We start from the raw sequence: 26863 nt of genomic DNA, 5'->3' as shown, positions 1-26863 counted from the left end.
ACTCTGGTTGTCTTCTTCTGTGCTCGTCACTACTTTCACCCCAAGGTTAGTTCTGTTACTTATTGAGTACATGGGATCAGTTGTACTCATACTGCACATTGCTCTTCATGTGCAGATCCAGGTGCATCCGGATGTGGTGACTGCTAGATCTGTGTTAATACCTATTTGGAGACTTCAAGGTAGTTTTTGTGACATCCGCAACCCTTGGCTCTCTTTTCTTTTACTTTCCTTTAGTACTGTTCTATCACTCAGATAGTTATACTAGTGATTTGATTTATTTTTTATACTTAGTAGAGCACATGCACTCGTTGACACCAGATTTTGGGGTGGTTGTATTAGTATTTCAGTTATTTGTATCAAATATTTATGAGATTTTCGATGTTGAGTTTTATTAAAACATGTCTTATTCAAATTGTAACGAGCCGACCCATCGTTTTGAGATCTAGCGTGTAATTCGGAGGTTTGAGGATGTGAGTAACTTTACTTCATATTTTATGACTTGTACGCATAGTCGAGATTGAACTTCGGGAACTTCAGAGTTCATTCAGATGGATAATTCTCAATTCGAAAGCTTTAAGTTGGAAGAGTTGACCAAGGTTTGACCTTTGAATAAACAACCTCGGAATCAGGATTTAAGGTTCCAATAGGTTCATATGATGATTTCGGACTTGGGCGTATGTTCGGGTTAAGTATCGGGTGGTCCGGTAGCATTTCAACACTTATTGTGGAAAGTTTGCATTTTGAAGGTTTTAGAATTTTCTAAGTTTGATTTGAAGTGGACTTTGGTGTCATAGATGGACGTTTGGGATTCCGAGACTTGTAATAGGTTCGTATTCTGATTTTTGACTTGTACGTGAAATTTGACATCATTCTGGAACGTCTAAGTGGGATTCAGACGAGTTCGACGAAGTTCGGAATTTTGAAAGTTGAAAGAATGATTTTTATCGTTAATTCATAGTTTTGATATTTTGTTTTATGTGATTTGAGGCTTCGGCTAAGTTCGTATCATGTTTCAAGATGCGTGGGTATGGTTGGATGGGGGCTCGGTGGCCCCGGCTGTGAATCGGATTGGAGTCGAATCGAGTTTTGGATTTAAAGAATGGCTGAAGCTTAAGGCTTTTGGTGTGATCGAACCTGCGAGGTTTGGGCGCATGTGCGAGACCGCAGAAATATTCCAAGGGTGGCAGAAGCGGTTGGGGTTGAGGCTAAATGGATTTGCAAGTCTTCCGCAGATTTAGAGGCTCAAGCACAGGTGCGCTTCCGCGAGTGCGAAGTATTTTCCACAGAAGCGAAAAGGGGCCTGGGATGAAGATGCGCATGAGTGGAGAAAACATCCACAAAAGCGGAGTAGTAGTAGCAGATCTTTGTCCGCATAATCGAAAGTGATGGAGGAGGAGGGTGTTTGCAGATGCGATGCTTTGACAACACCTAGGGACCGCAGACACAGTCAAGTGACCGCAGGTGCGATGATCGTTGGGCGGAAGTGGGTTTTATTTCGGGACTTAGCCAATTCCTCTCACATTTTCACTTGGTTGGGCGATTCTTGGAGCTCTTGGAGAGAATATTTTCATCATCTATTGTGAGGTAAGTTATTCCCAATTATTATAAGTTAAATACATGGATTATATATGGATTTAAACACGAAATTTTGTGGAAATGGTTGGGTTTGGAAGAAAAACCTAGCATTAAGTATTTTTGGATTTTGACCACGAAATTATACATGGAATTAAGAATAAATAATATATTTGAGTTCTTGGTGCTATGGGTAATGTTTACCTTCGAAAATATTCGGAATTCGGGAACGTGGGCCCGAGGTTGACTTTATGAACTTTCGAGCAGAGGTGAGAATTGTTATAAATTATTAATTTATGAGTGTTGAAGTATATTTTGATTTTTTTGCACGTTGTTTGGATAGTTTTAGATCGATGGGCACCAGTTTGAGGTGTTAGAGAGGTGTTGGATTCAGTTATTGGAACTTCGGAGCAAGGTAAGTCTCATGTCTAACTTTGTGAGAGGGAAACCACACCGCATGTATTAAGATTTGTTATGTGCTACTAGTTGTGGGTTCTACGTACGCACGATGTGACGAGAGTCCGTACGTAGCTAAAAGCATATTTATATCCGGGTAGACTTAGGACTTTATCACGTAATATTTGAATTATTTGAACTCATTTTGCTAGCTTAATTAAGTGAATTTATAATTGAACGATTTGGGAATATATTAGGTCGGGCTTTATCGCCTTGTGTTGTTTGGAGAGATATTTAATAAACGGTAAAATTCATGTTTACTTTATGCTCATATACCTATTTTGTAAGCACGCGACTCGCAGTTTGATAAGTTTCCTCCTTTCTTGTGGATTGGGCTGAACGCCTCGGTAGTATATGTATTTATATAAAATGCATTTATGGATCGGGCCGTACGACCTCGACAGTGTATGTATGCGATTATATGGATCGGGCCGAACGACCTCGACATAATTCGTGCGTGAAATTACTAAGAGTCTAAATACCCACGAGATTACCCTCTTAATTAAACTTGGGAATTATGTAATATTCTCTTTATGAACGGAGATCGGGTATTTAATTGATGGTTCCTATTTATTGAGATAACATGTGGCCTTTGGGGGCATTTTAACTGGTAATATTTGTTAAAGGATTTCCTTATTTATTGTTCCTTATTTTATCGATCATGTTGTATTTCATGCCTATTTATGATCCCTACATTTATTTATTGTACCACTAGTAAGTGTCGATGTCATTCCCTCGTACTACTTCTCCGGGGTTAGGATACATACTTAATGGGTACGTGTTGATTTATGTACTCATACTACACTTCTGCACTAAATGTGCAGGATCTGACAGGTTCCTTTGATGGTCATCTTGGTGCGTAAGCGCAACTGCTAAGGAAACTTTATGGTGAGTTGTACTCTATGCTACGCACCACAGCCCATAAAGTCCCCATCTTAATTATTTACTTTATCATGTCTATTTTACATTTCAAACATATGTTGTATTATTATTGTACTCCTTAGTAAATACTTAGGCACTTGTGATACCGGGTTTTGGGATGTTCAAAATTTTGTTAATGGTTGCCTTACATTGACACATTTTACTTTATATTTATCCAAAACGTATGTATTTATGACTTTAATGCATAAATTCCTCTATCTAATAAGATTCATAATTTTAAAAATAATAAAATGAATAATTAAGTTGGTAGTTCACCGTTAGCTTGCCTAACAGTGACGTTGGGTGCCATCATGACCTATAGTGAGTTTTGGGTCGTGACAGCTTGGTATCAAAGCTCTAGATTTACTTTGGTCTCATGGGTCATGAGCGAGTCTAGTAGAGTCTTGCGGATCTGTATGGAAACATCTATACTTATCTTTTAGAGGCTATAGGGCAGTTAGGAGCACTTCCCTTCTTGATTCCTCGTCATGCGATTTGACTCCATCGAAGCTTATGCCTTCATTTCCTTCCTACTCATTCTTATACGATGTTGAGCACTCGTTATCAATTGGGAATCGGCGAGTTGTAGTGGTACTGCAGATGTGGTGCAGGATATTTCTCCCTGTGTATTCGAGCATGTTATTATCATCGTCTTGTGAAAGGGTGTTCTATCGTTTCAGCCCAGTGTTAGTGTTGCCTATGGTTTCGAGGCTATGCAAAGTGTATTATGATGTTCATGTGTTGTTATTGTGCAGTATTGGTGTAAAGGGTAGAGTGCTTATTTATGTGACGCGACAATGAATGACTCGAAATGAGGATTTCTCGATTCTTGGTTGAGAGGGTCGGCATTTAATTCTAGCAGAGGAAAGGCAATCTGACTATGGATTTTCAGGCCTTGGTTGACGGAGCAACGAGACTTGAATGGTTCATTTGGTAAAGACTTGCTTCAACCCATTTAGTGATATTTTGGTAAAAACTTGCTTCAACCCATTTAGTGAAATAATCGGTTAAAATAAAAAGGAATCTTACCTTTCTGGGGTCCGGTGGTAGTGGACCAACTATATCTATCCCCCATTTCATGAACGTCCATGTGGACAATACCGAATGCAAGAGTTCATTCGGTTGGTGCACCAACTGTGCATAGCTCTGGCATTTGTCACATTTCTGAACGGACTCTTTTGTGTCTTGTTCCATCTAGGGTCAGTAGTATCCTTCCCTAACCAGCTTTAGTACCAATGAATCTGCATTGGAATAGTTTCCGCAAATTCCTTCATGGACTTTTCTCATAACGTATTTCGCCTCGGAGCCTCCTAGACATCAGGACAACGGGCTTTGGTACGATCTCCTATACAATTGTCTGCACATAAGGCAGTAACGAGCCGTTTTGGTGCATAGTGCCTGGGACGCCTTTGGGTCTTCAGGCAACTTGTCAAGCCGAAGGTATTCGACAAACGTATTCCTCTAGTCTCAGACTAGGTTGGTTGTATTCACTCCACAATAGATGTACACATCCAACACCGAATGCATAAGCTAAACAAAAGTACCGGAGTCAGATCCTTTCATCTTCGTGGACGACCCCAAATTGGCCAATGTATCAGCTTCTACGTTCTCTTCTCTCAGAATGTGTGTGATCCACCACTCCCTGAAACGTGCAAGCAATGTCTGAATTGTAATCACATATTGGTGCATGCATTCCTCCTTTGCGTCGAAAATCCCGTACACTTGGTTTACAACTAGTTAGGAATCATATTTGATATTTATGACCTCGGAGCTAAGTGCTTGGGCCAGTTCAAGTCCTGCAACCAAAGCCTCATACTCGGCTTCATTGTTAGTTAACATAACGGTCTTACTGGCCTACCTCAGGGTTTCCCCCGAGGGTGTGATTAGAACGACCCCGAGCCCGGACCTTTTTACGTTGGAAGCTTCATCCATAAACAAGGTCAAAACTCCCGATGTCATTTCTAACACCAACATTGCTTCTTTAGCAGCTAGGGGCATTAACCCGGGACTAACATCGGCTACGAAGTTGGCCAAAACCTGTGACTTGATTGCAGTCCTGGGTTTATACTCAATGTCAAATTTACTAATCTCGACTGCCCATTTAGCCAATCGGCCTGACAACTTGGGCTTGTGAAGAACATTACGCAAAGGGAAAGTTTTCACGACGACTATCGGGTGGCACTGAAAATAAGGCCTAAGCTTTGGAGAGGCGACTACGAGATCTAAGGCCAGCTTTTTGAGGTGTGCATAGCTAGTATCTACCCGTGACAAAATTTTACTAACATAATAGACAGGAAATTGCGTACCTTAATCTTGCCAGACTAAAACGACACTTATCGCTACTTCCAAGACTGCTAGATATATCAGTAATTGTTCACCTTCCCCCGATTTTGATAATAATAGGGGGGTTTATAGGTAGCATTTCAGGTCTTTCAAGTTCTTTTGGCATTCTAGAGTCCACACGAAATTGTTCTTCTTCTTCATAAGTGAGAAAAAGCGGTGACAGTTGTTTGAGGATCGGGAGATGAAACTGCTTAAAGCGGCCAATCTTTCGGTTAGTCTCTATACTTCTTTTACACTTGTTAGCTGGTACGGAATGTCTTCGAGGGATTTAATTTTGCCGTGATTCACCTTGATCCCTCGCTGTGAGACCAAAAATCCCAAGAACTTACCGGAGCCAACCCCGAACGTGCATTTTTCGGGTTGAGCTTTATGCTATGCTTCCTTAAGATATCAAATGTTTCTTGGAGGTTGTTTCAAATGATCACCTGCATGCAAAAACTTGATTAACATGTCATCAATATATACTTCCATTATTTTGCCTATTTGCTTTTGGAACAACTTGTTCACGAGCCTCTGGTAAGTGGCTCTGGCATTTTTAAGCCCAAATGGCGCCACATTATAGCAGTATGTGCCAAAGTTCGTTATGAACGAAGTTTTTTCCTAATCCTCCGGGTTCATCTTGATTTGATTGTACCCGGGATAAGCATCAAGGAAACACATTAACTCGTGCTCGCTCGTTGCATCAATCATTTGATCAATTTAATAGTGGGAACGAGTCTTTAGGGCACGCCTTATTTAAGTACTTATAATATATGCACATTCTAAACTTATTATTTTTCTTTGGAACCACAACTACGTTAGCTAACCATTCGGGATACTTTACCTCACGGATCGAACTGATGTCAAGTAGTCGAGGTACCTCTTCTTTAACAAATTTGTTTCTGACCTCGGCTATCGGGCGTTTCTTTTGCTTCACCGATGGGAAATTTGGATCCAAGCTTAGCTTGTGCACGACCACCTCTAATGAGATACCTATCATATCCGAGTGCGACCATGTAAAACAGTCAACGTTAGCTTTGAGGAAATTAATAAATCTTGACCTGAGCTTGAGATTGAGTCTTATTCCCAAGTGAAACTTCCTTTCCAAGAATTCTTCGAACATAGCCACTTGTTCGAGTTCTTCTGTAGTGGACTTGGCTACGTCTATATTTTTTGATACCTAGAAGTATCTCGGCACCTAGTGGGATTCCGATGACTTCTCATCTTCATCTTCATTGGTTAGGGGATAAGGCGTCGGTTCCAATAATTGCTATTTGTTGGGTTCCTTCCCTTTGCTACTAGAAATAAAAAATGTGTTCATCTCTCTTTTTATAGGTTGATCTCCTCTAATCTGTTTGATTCCCTTCAGGGTCGGAAATTTGAGCAGTTGATGATATGTTGAGGGTACGACCTTCATCTCATGTAACCACGGCCTTTCGAGGATTATTTTGTAACCCATGTTGTCGTCGACCACTTTGAACATGGTGGTTTTTGTTACCCCTTCGGCATTCGTGGGCAGAAGGATCTCTCCTCGAGTTGTCACACTTTTCATGTTGTACCCAGCGAGGAGTTTTGTCGCTGGAATGATGCTTCTGGTTAACTTTGCTTTTTCCAGCACTCTCCATTGAATGATGTTGGCTAAGCTTCCTGTGTCAACCAAAACATGCTTAATTTTGAAATCTAAGACATTGAGAGAGTTACGAGGGCATCGTTATGTGGAAGAACAAGCCTGTCATCGTCTTCCTCCGTGAAGGTGATATCATCTTCTGTGACCTCCCGAAGTCTCTTGGTTTGAGTCACTGATACCTTTGTCTTCTTGGCCACCTAGAAGCTTACACCATTGATTTCATTCCCTCCGAAAATAATGTTGATAGTCAACTGAGGAGGGTCTTCTCCTATCTTCGAGGGCTTTGCATTGTCCCGGTTGCGGCCATAATTGTTCCTAGCCCGGTCGCTCAAGAACTCCTGAGATGGCCATTTTTCAACAACATCGCCACCTCTTCACGTAGATGACCGCAGTCCCCAGCTCTGTGGTCATGAGTCCCATGATATTCGCACCATGAGTTAGGATCCCTCTAGCTGGGATCCGATCTAATTGGCTTCAGGAATCGTGCTTCTTGGATATTCCTCATCGCCGATACTAATTCCACTACGTTGATGTTGAAATTGTAATATGAAAACCTGGGATATGTGGAATCTCGGGCCCCCGGTACCTCTTTTTCTTACAACGATCTGTTGTTCCAGCCACGGTCAGTTCTTCTATCGGGAGCGAACCTATCCCAGGACCAGAACCCCTTGCTGCCGGATCCTTCGGTTCTCTCGTATGGCAAGAACCTACCTTTAGAAAATCTTCGGACCGTATCAAAATAACCTTTGAACTTATCATGGTTCTTATCTTGGTCCCGTCCCTTGGTTGATGTCGGGAACCCGAGCTGATCATCTTCTATCCTTATTTTTGACTCATAGCAATTTTGAACATTCACCCATGTAGTTTCTTGGAATTTGAGCACGCTTTTCTTCAGCTTTAGGGAGGCGTCGGAGCTTTTTGGATTCAAACCCTTTGTGAACGCCTGTATTTCACACTTATCTGGTACGGCCGGTAGTAGCATTTTTTCTTTATGGAACCTGATCACGAACTCCCGCAATAATTCTAACTCACCTTGAGTGATCCTAAATATATCCGCCTTTCTGGCTGGAACCTTTCTAGCTTCGGCATAGGCCTTTATGAAGGAATCTTCAAGCATCTGAAATGATTCAATTGAACGTTCGGGTAAGGGCGAATACCATGTCAGGGCCCCCTTTTGTGAGGGTTTCTCCAAACATTTTCAATAGAACCGATTCGATCTCATGTTGAGCCAAGTCGTTCCCTTTGACAGTCGTGGTATAGGTTATGATGTGCTTTTGTGGGTCCGAAGTCCCATTGTACTTTGGTATGTCTGGCATCGTGAACCTCTTTAGAATTAACTTTGGTGTTGTGCTTGGCTTAAACGACAACTGGGTATTTTTTTTTCAAATGTGGGACCTTCAAAACTAGTGGTGCATCGGGAATCTGATCCATTCGGGCGTGAAACTCCTTCGCATTTTGATCCACCCGTTCATTTATTTCCCTCATAAATCTCAATGAGCTCAATTTTGAAGGGATCATTACTGTTGTCGTTACCAGATCCGCTACCGGTCCCCCCGCCACGATCAAAACTCACCTCACCCCCCGGGTGTTGTTATCAACGTTTTGAGCCGTTTGATTTTCAGGAGCACCGAAAGGAACCAGGCCCTTTCATTTATGTTGTTAGAAGCGCCGGACAATGCTTACTTCAATTCTGTTACCATCACTTGATCTTTTCTTGAAAGGTGGCTCATGATGGCTTTCTGGTGCTCACTTAGGATTCTGACTTTTTCCTCAACATGTTCCTCTTCCACGTCATCGGGAGTTGGCTCCCATACATGTCGGGGGTACTTTCCTCTATGGACCGGAGTTGCCTCGTCCCTCTCGTTGTGGGTGTCACTGATTAAAGCCTCATGTTGAGGTAGATTTTCATGTCCCTCAACGTTGTGTGTGATGATGACATCGTTAGTTGCCATTTTCGATTTCTTGCTAAGGAACAAAGAATAAAAAAAGTTAGTAATAAAATGCAAGGATCGACTCAATTACGCAACTGTCTGAGACCCACAGTGGGCGCCAAACACTCAAGTGTCTTAAAGACCTTAATTCTCTATCAAAATTTCATAGCCACGAACAGTTCGGAGTTACCATCGAAATCGGGCCTCATTCGGGCTTCTAGAGAATGGATGCTCTAGATTACGTCTAATTATATGCTAAGGCATTAAGAACAATCCATAAATAAAAATTGCAAAGAGATGTTGAAAAGTAAAAGAGGCGGTGTTGCCGAAGGAAATGTTTATATATATATATATATATATATATATATATATATATATATATATATATATATATATATATATATATTTCAAAAGGTATTTACAAAGGCACGATAAAAAGGCCTCAAAATAAACAAAAATGAAAATGTATAAAAAGGAAACAAAAAAGGAGCTAAGGGATCTCCGCCTAATCTTCACTAGAGCTCTACTCGGCACCAAAACCTTTGGGACCTTCAGGCTCATAAAGAGTTTTTGCCTCAGCCTCGAGCCTCTTCAATCTCGACCGACAGATCAAATCCCTAAGCATGAATCTCCTTGAGGGTCTCCCTCCAGGACAACTGCTTTACATACTTGGCCTTCATTATTAAACATGTCTCGGCTATTTCCACATCAGTTTTATACTGGGCCAGCATTTCTTCGACCTCGGAGGAATCAATCGAGGTTGCCTCTAACTTGGACTTCAGAACAGTATATTCCCGTCCAAGGTCATCCAGTTCCGAGACGGCTGAATCTAGTTGTGCCTGGAGTTCGTCATTTAGCCTAGACCACTTGTCAGCCTTATCCCTTGCCACCTGGAGCCGGTCCTTGACCGATACCAAATCATCTTTTGTAGCCTCATGTTTCAAGGCCAGAAGGTTCATCCTGCTCCTCAGCATCTTGGCCAAAGCTTTGAGCTCGTTCATCTCAGCCCGGAGCTAGTAAATCAAGTCTATATTCTCTTGTACCTACGAGGTTGTGTCATTAGTCACTACGCGTAACCTCTCGTATTTAACCTCAAAACTTCTTACCTTATCAACTAGTTCAGCATGCTCCCGTTTGACAGATAAAGTTTCCTTTTGAGCATTCTTCAGCTCTGTTCAAAGAATAGGGAGATCCTTGAGGGCCTCGTCTTTTTGCTCACTAAGGACCCAATACATGTCCTTTTGCCGAACTTACTCCTTGAGCACCGAAGCCTGAAAAACAAAACGATAAGATCATAAGGACATACTAAAGTTAATTAAAATTCACAAAGGGCACAAGGAAGGGGAAACTTACCTAGTTCGGTGCTTGTTGTGCTTCATTGAAGAGACTCGAAGTGCTCACTTTGCTCATCTTTGCCCGGTCACCTTCGGTCACCAGGCAGTGAAGGTAGCTGGCTACGCCCACTGGAGAGGACAACACCTGAGTGTCCGCCGAGATAGTAAACATAACTATTTTTTATGGTCGGGGTCCACGCTAGGAGTAGGGAACAACCTCACCAGCTTCTGGCTCGATCTCGGCTTGCCTGCCTCCGATGACAGGTCCTTTTTCGGGATCTCCAGGTGGCCAAACTCAGAATTATCCTCCAGCACGCCCATGTCCATGCCATCAAAAAACATGTTGAGGGCCTCATCTGCGCGTCGTGCCATATCATTTGACTTCTTATTATTGGCCTAAGCCTCGTCGAACATGGACTATGTATGAGGCGGTGACTCCACGATATCAATGACACTGGCTATTTCCTTCGTGGTAGGGATAGTTTCTCAGGAGGCCATAGCCTCGGACTTTCCTTATGGCTCCAGATCTAAAGAGGGATCGGCCTCTCGGTCACCTAACCCGGTTGCTGCCCATTCTTCTTCGTCAATGGTTTACCTATGAGCAACGGACTCTAGTTCATCATCTTCATAGTAATCCTTGAGTCGGTAGAGGGAGTTGGGGTCTGGTAGCCTGGCTTGGGTACTCCTCTTGTTTCTTTTCCGAACCCACACAATTATCCTCTTCTTCTTGACCTCGGCGTCCGGAGAGCCGAAAGATTTTCTCTTTTTCTTCTTTTTCTCCTCATGCGCAGCAATTCTGAGTTGTCCGGAAGCAGAGGGTTTAGCAAGTGAGGACAGAGCTTCATCCTCATCCAGTGGCCGAAGCTCAGTGGTCGTGGGCAAACCTATAAGGACTTAATAGAAATAAAGGATGGGTATAAAGGTAGACTTGTTCGGGAAGAACACTCACCATGGGAACTGACCTCCTACTTGCCCTTTGAAAGTTTGCGCCATTCGCGCTCAAAATATGACAATTGTTTGCATATCCCTTCGTTTCACTCCTTAAAGCGAGGGACTGTGGTAGGAACTTGGGCGACCACTGCACGATGATAGGAGAAGGGAATTATAAAAAGAACAAAAGAAATTCCAAGTACTCAAGAAGGAAAGAAACTTACTGGTTGAGTTCCACTTTTCACAGAACGGTAAACATTCCGGGGGAATAAGGTCTCTGGTTTTCACCCGAACCAATCTCCCCTGCCAACCTCGATCCCGATCTTCATCGAGGCTCGAGAATAGAGCTTTACTTACTCGACGAACGAGCTTGAGCAACCCCTCCCCCTCGAAAATCTCGGGGCATGGAGAGAGGAAGCAGGTAGTTAATGGTAAATCGAGGTGCTTCCGTATAGTTGACGAAATGGCGGAGGAGGATTACGATCCTACAAAAGGACAGGTGAATATGCCCAAGGCAGACCTCGTGCCTTTTGCAAAAACTGAGGATTATAGGATCCATCGGGGCGAGAGTCAAGGGATAAGTATAAACACTTAGATACCCCTCCACGTGAGTGGTAATATCCTCATCGGGATCAAGGATGACCACTTCTTTGCCCTCCTAGTGGAGTCCTTCCGAATTGTAGGGAGTGTATCCTTGGTAACAGAGCACATGTACCTTCATGCCCCCTCGCCTCGGTCCTGTTGGCTGGAGGCTTTCTCGACTTTGAAGTCATTCTCAATAGAGCAACCCCCGGTGATGAAGCTCTTCTTGGCCGGGTTGGAATTTGAAGGGACTGTCTGTTGAGGTACGAATTTGGAGATCTTCGCCATTGAGTTTTGGAAAATATGAAGATTTGAATGTGAGGATGAAGATTTGAAGGTCAGATTTGAAGATTTGAAGGAGTATGAAGATGAAAATATGAAGATCTGGAAAACAATGTATGAAGGTTTGAAGGGATTAGGAATAAGTGAAGAGTTCGAGGGTAAATTAAGGAGCTATGGAATTGAAAAGTAAAAAGGTGAAAAGAAGTATTCAATGTGTGACGTTTCGCAATCGGGGACGGTCAACTGGCGGTTGACACATATCCAAAGTCAGAACGACGAGACTGATGAGTCATTTCACTGACCCATCAACTCAGTTGAAGTGTACGGAAGAAGGAACCAAGGTTAATTTATCGCTTCCCGTCACTTCGATAAATTTACTCTCCGAGAAATGAGGGGACTATCTATGTACAGGTAAAATCGGGAGTAGAGTTTTTCCTGATTCCCCGATGAGGAAACAAAGGAGAAGCATGGCTCAACGTGATTATAATCGAGGCCCAAGGAACCCTCATATCAAAATTTAGGAGGAATGAACGATGTACTTGGGATCGGGCACAGTGAAATAACGGACTCAGACCTAGTATAGTTTCTGGACCTCGGGAAACGCGAAGAACGATTATGCATGACGAGTAGGGGACCGTAATATTCACCCTCAACTGGATATTACGGCGCGAATCCCGTTTGATATCAACTGCGGATCGACATTTACTGAAAAAAAAAATATTTACCTTATTTAGACTTGTACTAGGACTAAAAGTCTCCTACTATATAAAGGGAAAGGTTTTCTTTATTCTGACATATTGTGACACGCAAATCAAAGCAATAAATTTTAATTTTGTCTTCTAGTTATTATTCAAAGTGTTCTTCATTTGTTCTCTTCTTATTCGCGACCGAGCTTGTACCGAAGGTCCGATCGAGGACGAATTCCATTGTTCAACCTAAGATCATGCTTGGTCATCACATTGCGATTGGTTTGATCATTTATTATACTTTTAACCTATATACCTGTTGTTCTTAATTATTCGTATTGAATTAAATCACATATCTTTAAAATTACGTACAAATTTAATTGTTACTCATTTTTGGGATAAACAGAAGGTCATAGACAAGAAGAAAATTTGCTAACTTGGGAAGATACGCTTAAGACAATGGAGTTTTTTTTTTCTCGGAGGATCGGAGCAATGTAGCTTATGAAATATTTTATGAAGTTTACTTAGTCTTTCTCAATGTACCAAAAATATACGCCATCCGTTTTAATTTATTTGGACCTATTTGACAGGACACGGAGTTTAAAAACAAATAGAAGATTTTTGAACTTGTTGTATAAAATGAAGCACACATATTGTGTGACTATAAATTATTACATAAAGGTAAACTATTTCCAAATATAGAAAGAGGTCATTTTTTTGACATAGACTAAAAAGGAAGTTCACATAAATTAAAACGAAGAGAGTATAAGAATAATATAAAATATTTTTACACGGTAAATACATGTAAGTTAACTCCTAGAAAATTACATACATTTCCATAGTCCATAACTAACTCATATATAAATCTGTTTCCTCTTTCATCAAATCACGTTACTTATTAGAGAGACTCAAAGAAATCTGCATATGCATGATGACTAGATAATTATATTGAGCAGTACTTATCTAAGCCTAATTATATATAACAACGTGAATGAACTGAAATCATGTTTGGACATTAAAATAGTCTGAAAATCGTATAGTTTGATAAAGTCAATATAACTCAGAGATAAATGTTAAGTACTAATGATTTCGGATTTGAAATTTAAATATAAAGTGATATTTGTTAGGAAATACTTTATTCCCAATCTAAAATTTTGCATCGCGAATTCATATTTAATCAAGACCGAATGCATACATGGGACACAGTAGAAAGTTCTTTGTTTCTCTCACGCGGCAATGAAGTCAAAGCCATCCACCTCATTCAGTCATTTCTCTGCCTGCTGCCTCTTCTCTTCACGACCACTTATATAAAAATTCACTAATTGATTGAACCATTCTTCCCTCGTATACTCATTCCTAATATTCTTCTTTGCAATTTTTCTCTTATTTCATTTGCCATTAATCCCCAGCAATTGAATCCTTATTGTTCCCACATATTGTACTCCTTACTAGGATTCTTCTTTGCACTTTTCTCTTATGTCACTGCAATAAATTGCCTGCAGCATTTATTGTGTTCGATTATTAATTTCGACAAACTAGCTCGTCTTTTTTCTTGGTTTTATTATTATTTCTCTCTTATAAGTACTTTATAAGGCAATCTTAAGGAAGAAGTTTCAGGTTTTTTTTTTAAAGACGGCGAAACAGAAAAGATGGCTGGTAGTGGAGGTGGAAGATCGTTGGAGCAAACGCCGACGTGGGCGGTTGCCGCAGTTTGTTTTGTGTTAGTTGCAATTTCCATTGTCATAGAACACATCATCCATCTAATTGGAAAGGTATACTTTATCATGCAACATTTCAGAATAAAATGCCATAAATCTTTAATTACACTTCTTCACTCCTTTTATTTCTTTTTTATTGCAGTGGTTCAAGTCTAAAAAGAAAAGAGCCTTGTTTGAAGCACTTGAAAAGATCAAAGCAGGTTCTTTCCTTTAAATTTTAGCCTATTTTGTAGTAACTGTGATCAGTGACAGATTCAAAATTCAAACACCATCATTTCTGAAACGCATATCTAGCTCTCTCTATATGCTTGTTTTATAACCTCGAAACGTTGATTTTGCCGAACTCGCAAACCCATGGTTGGATCGCCACTGCTGGTCACCATTTTATGCTAATTTTCAAGTTAATTAACCATAATTCCTTTTTTTTTTTGAAGAGCTAATGCTGCTGGGATTCATATCATTGCTGCTAACAGTAGGACAAAGTCCGATTTCCAACATATGTGTATCTGAGAAAATTGGAAATTCATGGCATCCATGTAGTAAGCAGAAAGAAGAAGACATAATCAAGGGTGAAGACATTAATTCAGAAGATTCGTCGGAGCAACACCGCCGGAGACTTCTTATGGCGGCTGCCGGCGGGAGCGTTCGGCGAATTTTGGCTGGTGGTGGAGAGGACAAATGCGCAGCCAAGGCATGACTATTTTGTTGTTCAATTTCCTTTTTGTTTTTTCATTCTAGTAATTATTACCAACTTTGAACAATTTAAAACATATGAGAGAAATCTTGAATGATTAGCATATTCAATCATTCGTACAAGATATAAATGAAAATCTTTTTTTTTTTTATAAGAAAAATTTTCCCAGGATGTTTTTCTTTTAAAAATTTAAGTTATGTACACTGATACAATGAAAAAGAGATTATATTATCAATATTGCTTAACAGCTTGTTATAGTTAATAAGTAACTTATTATTCTTTTTTGATTAGTAATTAATATTTATAATAAATAAAAAAGTTACTTGTTAAAAAATGCACAACGTGTTTACTTTGAACAGAACATAAATTCTTTCTACTTTATTTTTTTCAGGGAAAAGTACCATTTGTGTCTGCCGATGGTATTCATCAACTACACATTTTCATCTTTGTGCTGGCTGTTTTTCACGTTCTCTATTGTATTCTCACTTTGGCTTTGGGAAATGCTAAGGTACTTTATTATTTACACTTTTTAAATATCGTAAGCCTTAAAAAGAATACTAGGTTTTAGGTCTTCTTGGCTTTTTATAACGTTGAATTTAAGAAAATATCTTTTTTAGATCTCTTATGTGTAAAAGTAAATCTCTCGTATGTAAAAGACCAAAAAATCAATTGAAGAAAAGTCTCTTTCAAATTCGTTTCACTTTTTTTTTTCTTTCTGAATTTGTTTAATTTTCAGATGAGAAGTTGGAAATCATGGGAAAACGAAACCAAAACAGCTGAGTACCATTTTACTCACGGTAAAAGAAAACTCAATTTCTTTTTAACGTTCATATGTGAATAGAAAATATTTTATGTCTTTTTCACGTACATTTAGAAAATTAAAAGAATCTAGAAAAAGTTAAATCTGACATTGACGTTATCTTACATGAATGACAGATCCTGAGAGGTTTCGGTTTACACGAGAGACATCGTTTGGGAGAAGGCACTTGAGTTTTTGGACCAAAAATCCTGTCCTACTTTGGATTGTAAGCATATTTTAATCTCCATTACTTTTTCTTTTTCTCTGTTTTTTTTTTTTTTTGAGTTTAACTTCTTTATTATACGTTGACAATGGATAGAAAAAGTTTTACATTGTCAAATCATGCCTAAAAAGATAACAACGGTTAACAAATCAAATAAGTAAAGATAATGAAATATTCTTTACAATATTAGAGTATATTAATTATATCCTTTTTGGGCAATATACGATTATATTACACATGAATTACACGTGTATATTATATATTTGTTGATTATTTTAATTTAAACGATTGAGTTTGCAGCTATTCAGATTAAAAATATACTTTCTTTAAACATCTGTATGGAATAATCCTAGATCCTTTTTACCTAAATATTTAATGATAAAGGTCTTGTTTATTGATGTTAAATGAAAGGTCAAGAATTATTAAATGACAAATATAGACGTTTACCCCAAACTTTATGGGTTTAATTGTTTAAGAAACTTACAGACATGGAAAGAGAGAACATTATACAGTATTAGATAGCCTAGGATTATTCAATGAATAATTGCTATATTTTTCAATTATCCTTACTTTTTCAAGAAGCAACTTAGTTTGACTTTGACTTCAAATACATGAAAAATATACCTCGTAAAAGCAAGTTTCCTGTAACTTTTTATCTTTTGGTTGAAATTTCTTTTAACTAGTCGTTTCCGAATACCTTTGGTTGATGTTCACATCTGATGCACTGTATACACAAATTACATTTGCTCTCAAAATTTATAAAAATTGTAGTCAGACTTAGGCGACTTGGCCGTCTCCACAGAAACAATCCAGAATTTGAGTTGATGGATTCTATATTTAAAAAAAAAAAAAAAGTTTATTGGATTCTAAGTAAAATTTCTATATATTTAACCGGTAGTTAGATTGTAGCTCTGCCTCTGCATCTCCATCACTTTCGTTTCTCTGTTTCAGGCTGCCCCCACAAGCCTAATTAAAACAAGATAATAAGCTAGATATTCTTTTTTTTCTTAATTTTCACTTGGCCTTTTTTGCAGATTTGTTTCTTCAGACAATTCGTAAGATCTGTCCCAAAAGTTGATTACTTAACCCTAAGACATGGATTTATCACGGTAATTTCATCTTCATTTGTTTTTAGTTTCACGCATGAAAAACAAAACTAGAATAGATATGTATTTAGTTATTCTCGTCATTAAATTTTGAAAATAAAATGTAAACGGTAAATCCGATATACATAAATTATATGCTAATTATATACGGTTAAACGCATTTTATACATATACATATACATATATATATATATATATATATATATATATATATATATATATATTGCCCAACTATTTTTAATTTAAGTTGGGTGAATGACTATTTAGGTTTATTCTTCCAAAAGCTCGTGGAATATCACAATACAAAGTATTCTTAACAAAAACTTGTATTTTTAATTATATTTATTTTACTAATTTGCTATAATATAATCAGGCGCATTTAGCACCTCAGAGCCACCACAAATTCGATTTCCGGAAGTACATCAAACGATCACTCGAAGAAGATTTCAAAGTGGTCGTAGGGATCAGGTTATTTTAGCCTTCAATTTTAAGTTTTAACTTAATAATATTTTACATTATTTAGGTTATTATGTTATGTTATGCTAATCTTTTGAGTTTACTTTTATCTTTTATGCTTTTCTCAGTCCCCCAATATGGTTTCTCGCTGTGCTGTTCCTACTCTTCAATACTCATGGTAAACTACTTCACATATATTTTTAATATATATATATATATCGATAATGGAAAGAATGTTCAAGTTATTGATATATAAATTTTAATTCATATGTTATAGTAGGTAAATTATTTTATTTTTCAAGTTAGTAATCTCAATACTTATCTATTAGCTGATCAAATAGTCCAGCAAAACATGACAATATGTAGCTGTCAATAAAAAATAAAAATTATCATGTTCACTAGCACTTGATATCCTAAATTATCACACACACGCACACAGAGTCTCCCGTTGAGAGATTTATTAGTGATTGTGTCACCCCCTCTCCCCCGCGAAGAAAGAAAGGCAGGTTTAGGCGATTGATCAAAGTCTTTATGATAGAACAATGGAATGAAGCGGTGGGGTATATATGTACTCCTATACTCTTCGAGATCCATGACTATATCAAAAATATTGATAGGCTTATAAATAGGTGTAATGATGTATTGCAAGTGTTTATCTAGGTGTAGAAACAATTACTTTAATTCTCAAGCTGTGTCAATCATTCCTTAATTGCGATTAGATTTGACTAATACAAGGCATTACTATTTGTGGACAGGCTGGTACTCTTATCTCTGGCTACCATTCATCCCCTTGATTGTAAGTTGTAGTTCCCAAGTACATATCTTTCAATTAACTTTGTGTGGATGTTTCATTTTCATTTTTAACAATTATCTATCTGTTTTCAAAGTTTACACATTTATTTTTTACTATGTTTTCTTTGGTCTCATACCAAAAATATTAGCTTTATTTATAATTGTATGATGGAAATTTAAAGGGTGGCGAATAAAATGCAGGTCATATTATTAGTAGGGACCAAGCTACAAGTGATTATAACAAAGATGGGATTAAGGATTCATGAAAGAGGAGAAGTAGTGAAAGGAGTCCCTGTCGTTCAGCCTGGGGATCACCTTTTTTGGTTCAACCGTCCTCGTCTCATTCTTTATCTCATTAATTTTGTCCTCTTTCAGGTAACTAATTGTTTTTTAATCAAAAAATTCTATACTATCAAATCAGCTATAAGATAATTATATGCAACTGCTTAAAATGAAACTTAATTACCTAGTATAAAATAAAGTAGTTAACCTATTAAAACAGTAAATTATGGAGTACTACTAATGTAAAACTTATTTAAATTATCAGTGCACCTAAGTAAAATCCAACTATCAATTAGATTAATGTTATATTCATTGACAATGCAAATAAATTTTACACAATTTGTTCAAATTCATCTTTTATAGAAGGTTAGTTGCTTTAGTTGTCATGTTAATATTTTCATCAATTATGAATAATTACCTTTAAAATAACCTGATAATGTAAATATTCTTTAGGTTGTGAATGCTAAATATTAGTCAAATACTTATACATTTAGCTCTCTTATGGCTCATCTTAATGGTTTTTATTTACTTCTTGTGAATGAATGCAGAATGCTTTTCAATTGGCCTTCTTTGCTTGGACTTGGGTAAGCACTATGCACCAACTTTTTCCTATTGCCAGTATTGCTAAACTTTTTGTGTTTTTTAAAACCAAATTATTGCAAAAGAAGCAATGAAATTTAAAAAGTGAGAAGGAAAAGAAAACTAATAACCGAATCTTTCTTTTCTTTCTTTTGGGTAATACCAGTATGAGTTCGGGCTGAAATCTTGTTATCACGACCATACTGAGGATATCGTCATCAGAATATCTATGGGGTAAGGACTCTTTATCATTTGCTGTTTGGCTTTTGCTTCTATTTCTTATTGGATTTTTATATAAATAATCAGTTCTTCATTACTTCTTTTTCTTATCACCTCTTCATTTCATAACATTTACAATGATATTATGAGCAGGGTTCTCATTCAGATTCTCTGCAGTTATGTCACCCTTCCTCTTTATGCTCTCGTGACACAGGTAATGAACTGAATACAATTTCAGAATTCTTGTCATATAAATCTTGAATATTATATATCTTTTATTAGTTTTGACCGGCTCAATCTCAAGATAGCTACCTACCAAGAAATGAGTGTTGTATTTCATAGAATTTAAGTTACATACACCATAATTGTTACATTATCAGTTTAGCTTTTCATGTTATAATAAGTTATTTATCAATTATTCTAAGTTAACAATTAGTGCTCATCAACAGATTTACATGTAATCATTTTAAGTAACTGATTATGAAAATATTTTTCACACGGTCAGTATATATATATATTCTTTGGAACGAAATGCTCAAATGTGGTATAATTATGAATACAGATGGGTTCAAACATGAAACCAACCATATTCAATGAGAAAGTAGCAACAGCATTGAAGAACTGGCACCACACAGCAAAGAAACACATTAAGGATCAAAGCAAGCATTCAAATACAGTGACACCAATGTCAAGCAGGCCAGGAACACCCTCTCATGGCATGTCACCCGTCCATTTGTTGCGCAGTCATTACAGGAGCGATGTGGGCAGCCTACAGAACTCGCCTCGTAGATCAAACTATGATCATGCTGATCACTGGGACAATGAGGGCGGCTCCCCTTCACCCTCCCGGTTTTACCAGGAGGGTGATGGCTCATCATCGTCCTACATGCACCAGATTCAACTTGGTCACTTGGAACATGACTCGCCAGAAGTTATTGGGCCTAGTTCGTCACAAGTGGTTCCCCTGCCACAAGAGGATCGCGACCAACATGAGATCACCATTGCTGGATCAAGAGAATTTTCGTTTGAGAAAAGAACGACAAGTTTATAGAATTAACAAAATCTTGCACAGGGACTAAGTGAAGGAATTTTTCCTAGCGCATTGCAAAAAGAAGTCTGTTTAGACTGGCACAAAAATCAGAAAGATGGGGTAGATAACATACGCACTCGCGATATTTTTTATTAATTTATTACTTGATTTCAGAAATGAAGATTGTAAATTAGATCCTGATTGCAGTATTGCACTGTGTAAATCTCTGTAATTAAGAGATCGAGAATTTGATCGGAGTTCTTCTACTAAATACAAGTAAAACATTTGATCTTCTTCGTTCAGTTTTGGGCTTTTGGTCTGGATCACACAATCTAATTGTAGGGCGGTTAAATGTTTGAGCGGGGTAAGATTGTTAAAATTCGAATACACACAGAGCCTACACAGTGGAATATTAATAGGAACGTACCTTTAGCCATGTTGTTTAAGCGTCGTAGGGGCCTTTGAAACTTTTAGCAGATGCCTATCGTAGGATGCCAAACTGATTGAGTCACAAGCGTATTTATAGGTAGGCTAGGGACTCTTAGGCAAATACTTTAGCCCAATGGACTTTTTCTATAAAATACGGTTACCCTAGCGACTTTTTCCATAAAATACGGTTACCCTAGGGACTCATAATTAATAGTTTCCTTCAATCAAAGAAACTACCATATATACATAACTACAGAATATTATTTGATATATTATGTACTTGGGAGATAAGGTAAATAATTTATTACCTAATATGTAGGCCACACTAGAAGTCTCCAGAAGAGATTGTGAATTTCTAACATTCTCCCACTTGGCCCACATATTAAAATCAGAAAATCCTTTATGAGAGATAAACATAATAATCTGGTCATAGACTTTATCACTCAACTAAACTTTATGCAACAATCACTTTAACTAGAATATATTATTACATGAATCATGGCGGTCATGCTTTTAAACAAATACTTCCTTCCATGTATTACAATGCACAATATATTCTAACAAAGTATCTAACAACTTTATGAATAAACTTAATATAAGTCATTCAGAGTCCAACTATATCGATCCAATTATCACAAATAATACATGAAAACCCAAAAGTGTGCATTGTCATGTATATCAAAATAAAAAAAAAATGTCTAGACAAACTGTTAGAGAGCAAAGTAAGACTAAATTGAGCTACTAAGCCTCATATGGGTTACATGATCCTTGAAAATATTAGCCGGCGGACCTTTAGTCATAGGATCAACAATCATCAAAGTAGTACTAACATGCTTAAAACTCACATATTGCTTCTTCACATAGTCTCTAACCATCAAGTACTTTATGTCGATGTGCTTGCTTCGGCTGCGACTTTTATTGTTCTTAGAAAAGAACACTACAACTGAATTGTCATAGAAGATTATCAATGACCTTGAAATGGAATCGATAATCCTAAGGCCGGAAATAAAGTTCTTCAACTATAACGCCTATGATGTAGCTCCATAGCATGCTATAAATTCAGCTTCCATAGTGGACGTTGCAACAATTGTTTACTTGACACTTCTCCAAGATACAACACCTCCAGCAAGAAGAAAAATGTATCGTAAAGTGGATTTACCAGTTTCTTTGCATCCACCCAAATCAGAGTCTGAATATGCAACCACCTCCAATGAGTCAGAGTATCTGTATGTGAGCTTAAAATCCTTGGTTCCTTGCAAATATCTCAAAACTCTTTTACCAGCTTTTCAATGATCAAGACCAGGGTTACTTTGATATTTGCCAAGCATTCCTACGATAAATGCAATATCAGGTCTAGTGCAGATTTGTGCATACATAAGGATCCCAACAAGCGAAGCATAGGAAATGCCTTTCATTTGCTCCTTTTTCAATGCATTTTGTGGACATTGATTCAATGAGAATTTGTCACCTTTAATTATAAGTGCTGCTATAGGTGAACAGTTCCTCATCCCGAATCTTTCTAGAATTCTTTCAATATAGGCCCTTTGAGACAGTCCAAGTAATCTTTGGGATATGTCTCTGTAAATCTCTATACCAGTGACATAAGAAGCTTCACCCATATCCTTCATCTCAAAATTTTGGATAAGAAACTGTTTAGTCTCGTGCAACAACCCCAAATCACTACTTGCAAGCAAAATGTCATCCACATATAGGACTAGAAAAATATATTTGCTCCCGCTTATCTTAAGGTATATACACTGATCAATCATGTTCTCCGTAAATCCAAATGAAGAAACAACATTATGAAAAATATACCATTGGCGGAAATCCTGCTTTAGCCCATAAATGGATTTATTCAACCTGCAAATAAGGTGGCTTTTGTCCTTATCACTAAATCCTTCAGGATGACGCATCTATACCTCCTGTTCAAGATCTCCATTCAGGAATGTTGTTTTCACATCCATTTGATGTAACTCTAAATCAAAATGAGCTACTAATGCCATGATTATTCTTAATGAATCCTTCTTTGATACTGGAGAGATGGTTTCATAATAATCAATACCTTCCCTTTGAGTAAAACCTTTAGCTACAAGTCTGGCTTTATATCGTTCGATATTACTAGATGAGTGTCTTTTAGTTTTAAAGACCCATTTGGAACCTATCATGGCATAGTCACTAGAAATTGTTGGTTTTCGAACTCTTGAGGATTTTCTTACTCCCGCTGGTTCAGACTCTTCATCAGTGGGTTCGGATAAAACAGATTGAACTTCATGTGGCTCCTCAAGTGGTGGTGGCTCTTGAACTTGTTGTTCAGACAATTCATGAGAATTTTTCTGAGCAACATTCAAGTTCCCAATAAATAAAAGGTACGACAAGTGGTTCCTTTATTTCTTCAAGTTCCACCTTCTGAGTCAAACCACTCCCACTTTCTTCATGTTCCTCAAGAAATTTAGTATTTCTAGCCTCAATAATTTTAGGAGAATGAGAAGGACAATAAAACCTAAATTTCTTAGAGTTAACCGCATAACCTATAAAATAACCACTTATTGTTCTTTCATCCAACTTCTTTAGTTGTGGGTTATAAACTCTCACTTCAGTTGGACATCTCCAAACGTGTAAATGATTTAAACTAGATTTCTATCCTTTTCATAGTTCAAAAGGTGTTTTGGGGACAACCTTCGATGGAACCCTATTTAAAATATACACAACACCTTTAAGGCTTCACTCCATAAGGATAAAAGTAAACTTGATCTTCTAATCATGCTTCTTACCATGACCATTAATGTTTGATTCCTTCTTTTTGACACACCATTTTGTTGTGATGTTCCTGGCATGGTATATTGGGCAATTAACCTTTACTTTCAAGGAACTCAGTAAATGGACCCTTAACTTGTCCCTTATCTGTGTACCTACCATAATATTCGTCATCCCTATAAGATCTTACAATTTTGATTTGAGCACCAGTTTGTTTCTTTACTTCTAATTTGTAGACTTTAAAAGTATCAAGTGCTTCTGGTTTGTTAAACAGAAAATAGAGATACATATATCTTGAATAGCCATTAATAAATGAGATAAAATATCTCTTGCCATTCAAGCAAGGGGTAGGAAAAGGTCCACATATGTCTGTATGCATGATCTCAAGCAATTAAGAACTCCTTTTGGCACCTTTAGTTGATTTGTTGGTCTGCTTACCCTTTATGTAGTCCACATAAGTCGCAAAGTCAGAAAAATCAAGAGCTTTTAGAACTCCATCATTAACCAACCTTTCGACTCTACCAATAGAGGTGTGTCTCAATCTCTTGTGCCAAAGACTTGATGAGTTCTCATTGATAATATATCGCTTACTGCCAATTTTTTTGTCATGCAATGTTAAAACATTGCATTTAAATGTGGGGTCTAGATCAAGTTTATATAAATTTCAAAACAAATAACTTTATTATCTTTCAAAAGTTTTACAGAAGGATAACGAAAATTTAAATCATATCCACTAATCGATAGTCTTGAAAGAGAAATTAAATTTCTAGAATATTCTGGAACATAAAAAAAAATTCTAAATGTAAGTGAAAACCATTCTTCAAAATCGGCCTATAAGTCCCCACGCCTTCCACACGTGAACGCGTTCTATTGCCAGAATAAACGTATTGTTCACTTCCTATCGGCTTCCTATGAGTTAGAAAGATTTTGGCAATGTGAATTGTAGCACCGGAATCAATCCACCATGTATTATCAGAAACTTCAGTTAAATTAGATTCATAACATACAAAGGTAAAATTACCTTTTTTCTCAAGCCATTTCTTGTATTTCACGCAATCCTTCTTCCAGTGTCCCTTTTTCTTACAGAAATGGCAAGCATCTTTGTCAAAGGTGCTTTTCTTCTTCGTGGCAACACTTTTTCCTTTCTTTGCATTTCTCTTACCACTACAAGAAAATTGTTAATTACCTGGAGATTTGATTCGCAGATAATACTTGTGGATTTTTATGGGAAAAATTAAAATTCCTAAATTTAAAATATTTTACCTGCGAAAACTATTTTTCTACGAAAATATGTAGGTAACTTTGGCGCCATTATGCGCCAAAATATTACTTGAAAAATTACCTGGGGAAATAAATCGGCAAGTACATTTCCGTAAGAAAATTTGCAGGTAAACAAACAAAGAAAATGGGGAAAAATCATACGTTAATCTAAAGGAAAATCCCTAGGTAACTCTACATGCGAATATAGCCGGGGCTATTTTCTTCGGGATTTACTTGGGCATTTGGCTATTTGGGAAATTACCTAGGGATATTGTTGTTGCGGATTTAGGTGGAGATTATTTCTTGGGAATTTACCAGGGGATTCTCTTAGCTGTGGAATTATATGGGGATGTTATTACTGCGGTTTTCGTTAGGGATATCTTTTTGGGGATTTACCTGAAAATTCTTTTGCTTGGAAAATTACCTAGGGATTTGGTTGATGTGAATTTAGTTAGAGTTTTTTTCTTGGAATTTACTTATTTGGGAGAATTACATGGGAATTTTATTATTGTAATTTATTCTAGAAATTTATTAATATAACTCGGGAATTACCTAGATTTACTTATTTAGGAGAAGATTGTTTCTTGAGAATTTACTTGAGTATTTCATGATACGATTTTTATTGGGGATTTGTTCTTAGGATTTAGGTAGAAAATTTATTGTTGTTATTTTAATTGGATATATAATACTTGAGAATTTACTTGTGAATTTTATAACTACATATTTTACTTTGAAATTCTTTAAATACTTTTAAAAATATTATTTAAAATTTTAAGATGTTATTTTTTAATTTAAGAATTATATTTTTTTAAAGTTGCAAAAATTTGATATGTAAAAAATATCCATAAGAATTGATTTTATCTGTTATATTTTGTCGATTTTTGTGTAGGTAAATGTATAAATGCTGATCCTATATAAAACTTAATGATGTATATATTTTTGGCTTGAGCATATAAGCCATTACGCATAACATAGTCCGTTATAATAAAAAATTCTTTATCACAAAGTTAATTATTTTAAGAATTTAAAATTTAATATGGTTGATATAGAGGACATACTTAATAAAGCTTAAATTCGATTACATTTAACATATTTCTTCTAATATCATCATAAAATATACTAAATGTAACTAAATGATTGAAAGGTTTTTAAGTTTAATTTCTAAGCAGAGAAAAATTATGTTATATTTAAAAAAATATAACTTATTTTTATTAACTTTCTATCTTATGTATGCCATTTTTTATCATGTATCTAAATATATAAAATTCAATTATAGTATGTCTAAAATGATATAATTTGAGATTGTCAGTATCGATCGAATGATGTTATGATTCTACTTTCTAACATCATCTCTTAATTAAATCCAACCATTATTAAAATAACTTAATAACGTATACTTTATTACGATTAGCAAAATAATTCTTACTAATTATCATGTAGAATATATTTAATTCTTGTTAATTAAAGTATTATTTTTATATAGAAAGAGAAATTAATATGTTATTCGAGAAATATAAATAAAAATTTGAAAAATAACTAAGAATGTCTTAAAATTAAAAGTAATACAAATGTAATTTGCTATTACTTGGAAAATAGTGTTTTATTTGATTTATGAAGATCCTTAATTAATGCATCCTTTTACAAAACAAAAATAAATAAGTAGTAAGCACTATTAAATAAAGTAAATAGTACTGTAGAAGTGGCAGTTGGGACAGTCCCACATCGGCCAGAACTTATAAGGTTTTGTACTTTATAATGAGTATATTGGAATGACAATACCAGTAATGGGCAATGCTAGCTGTGAGTTCTTGTGTTGTGGTCCAATTTAACAAAGTTAAATAATTGAGAAATTGCTAAGGATGTAATATCCTACTAAAAA

At 36.8% G+C, this 26863-nt stretch overlaps 2 protein-coding genes and 1 long non-coding RNA gene across 3 annotated transcripts; 1 reads left to right on the top strand and 2 right to left on the bottom strand.

Moving 5' to 3' along the window:
* Positions 1–4479: 4479 nt before the first annotated feature.
* On the bottom strand, positions 4480–11156 carry LOC138906101 (uncharacterized). Its single transcript, XM_070194623.1, has 9 exons — positions 11126–11156; positions 10759–11047; positions 10084–10100; positions 9936–10000; positions 9499–9842; positions 8596–8863; positions 7931–8015; positions 6831–6918; positions 4480–4591 (listed from the first exon to the last, which is right to left on the bottom strand). The coding sequence occupies exons 1-9, from the start codon at positions 11154–11156 to the stop codon at positions 4480–4482; spliced, it is 1299 nt and encodes a 432-aa protein (XP_070050724.1).
* Positions 11157–13842: 2686 nt separating this feature from the next.
* LOC104098489 (MLO-like protein 6) lies at positions 13843–20843 on the top strand. The gene is made up of 15 exons (XM_009605237.4): positions 13843–14415; positions 14504–14561; positions 14796–15052; positions 15447–15563; positions 15792–15852; positions 15992–16080; positions 17112–17186; positions 17557–17651; positions 17768–17817; positions 18395–18435; positions 18633–18806; positions 19262–19297; positions 19459–19526; positions 19665–19725; positions 20074–20843. The coding sequence occupies exons 1-15, from the start codon at positions 14293–14295 to the stop codon at positions 20560–20562; spliced, it is 1794 nt and encodes a 597-aa protein (XP_009603532.1). The 5' UTR covers positions 13843–14292; the 3' UTR covers positions 20563–20843.
* LOC117277296 (uncharacterized) lies at positions 19962–25415 on the bottom strand. The gene is made up of 2 exons (XR_004507568.2): positions 24746–25415; positions 19962–20475 (listed from the first exon to the last, which is right to left on the bottom strand). It is a non-coding gene; the product is annotated as an uncharacterized lncRNA (long non-coding RNA).
* Positions 25416–26863: the final 1448 nt, after the last annotated feature.

This window comes from Nicotiana tomentosiformis, chromosome 2, assembly GCF_000390325.3.
Source record: "Nicotiana tomentosiformis chromosome 2, ASM39032v3, whole genome shotgun sequence".
Classification (NCBI taxonomy): domain Eukaryota; kingdom Viridiplantae; phylum Streptophyta; class Magnoliopsida; order Solanales; family Solanaceae; genus Nicotiana; species Nicotiana tomentosiformis.
Note: the sequence above shows the minus strand (reverse complement) of the source record. Positions and strands in the feature narration are given on the sequence as shown.

Bases quoted from the DNA above. Each gene is read 5' to 3' on its own strand.
- LOC104098489 (XM_009605237.4), top strand. From the start codon at position 14,293: ATGGCTGGTAGTGGAGGTGGAAGATCGTTGGAGCAAACGCCGACGTGG. The intron at 15,053-15,446 runs GCATGACTATTT...TATTTTTTTCAG, and splicing joins AGGACAAATGCGCAGCCAAG to GGAAAAGTACCATTTGTGTC. The intron at 17,187-17,556 runs GTAATTTCATCT...TAATATAATCAG, and splicing joins TAAGACATGGATTTATCACG to GCGCATTTAGCACCTCAGAG.
- LOC138906101 (XM_070194623.1), bottom strand. From the start codon at position 11,156: ATGGCGCAAACTTTCAAAGGGCAAGTAGGAG. The intron at 9,843-9,935 runs GTAAGAAGTTTT...TTGATTTACTAG, and splicing joins ATGCTGAACTAGTTGATAAG to CTCCGGGCTGAGATGAACGA. The intron at 6,919-7,930 runs GTGAGTTAGAAT...TGGTTGACACAG, and splicing joins TATATTTAGGATCACTCAAG to GAAGCTTAGCCAACATCATT.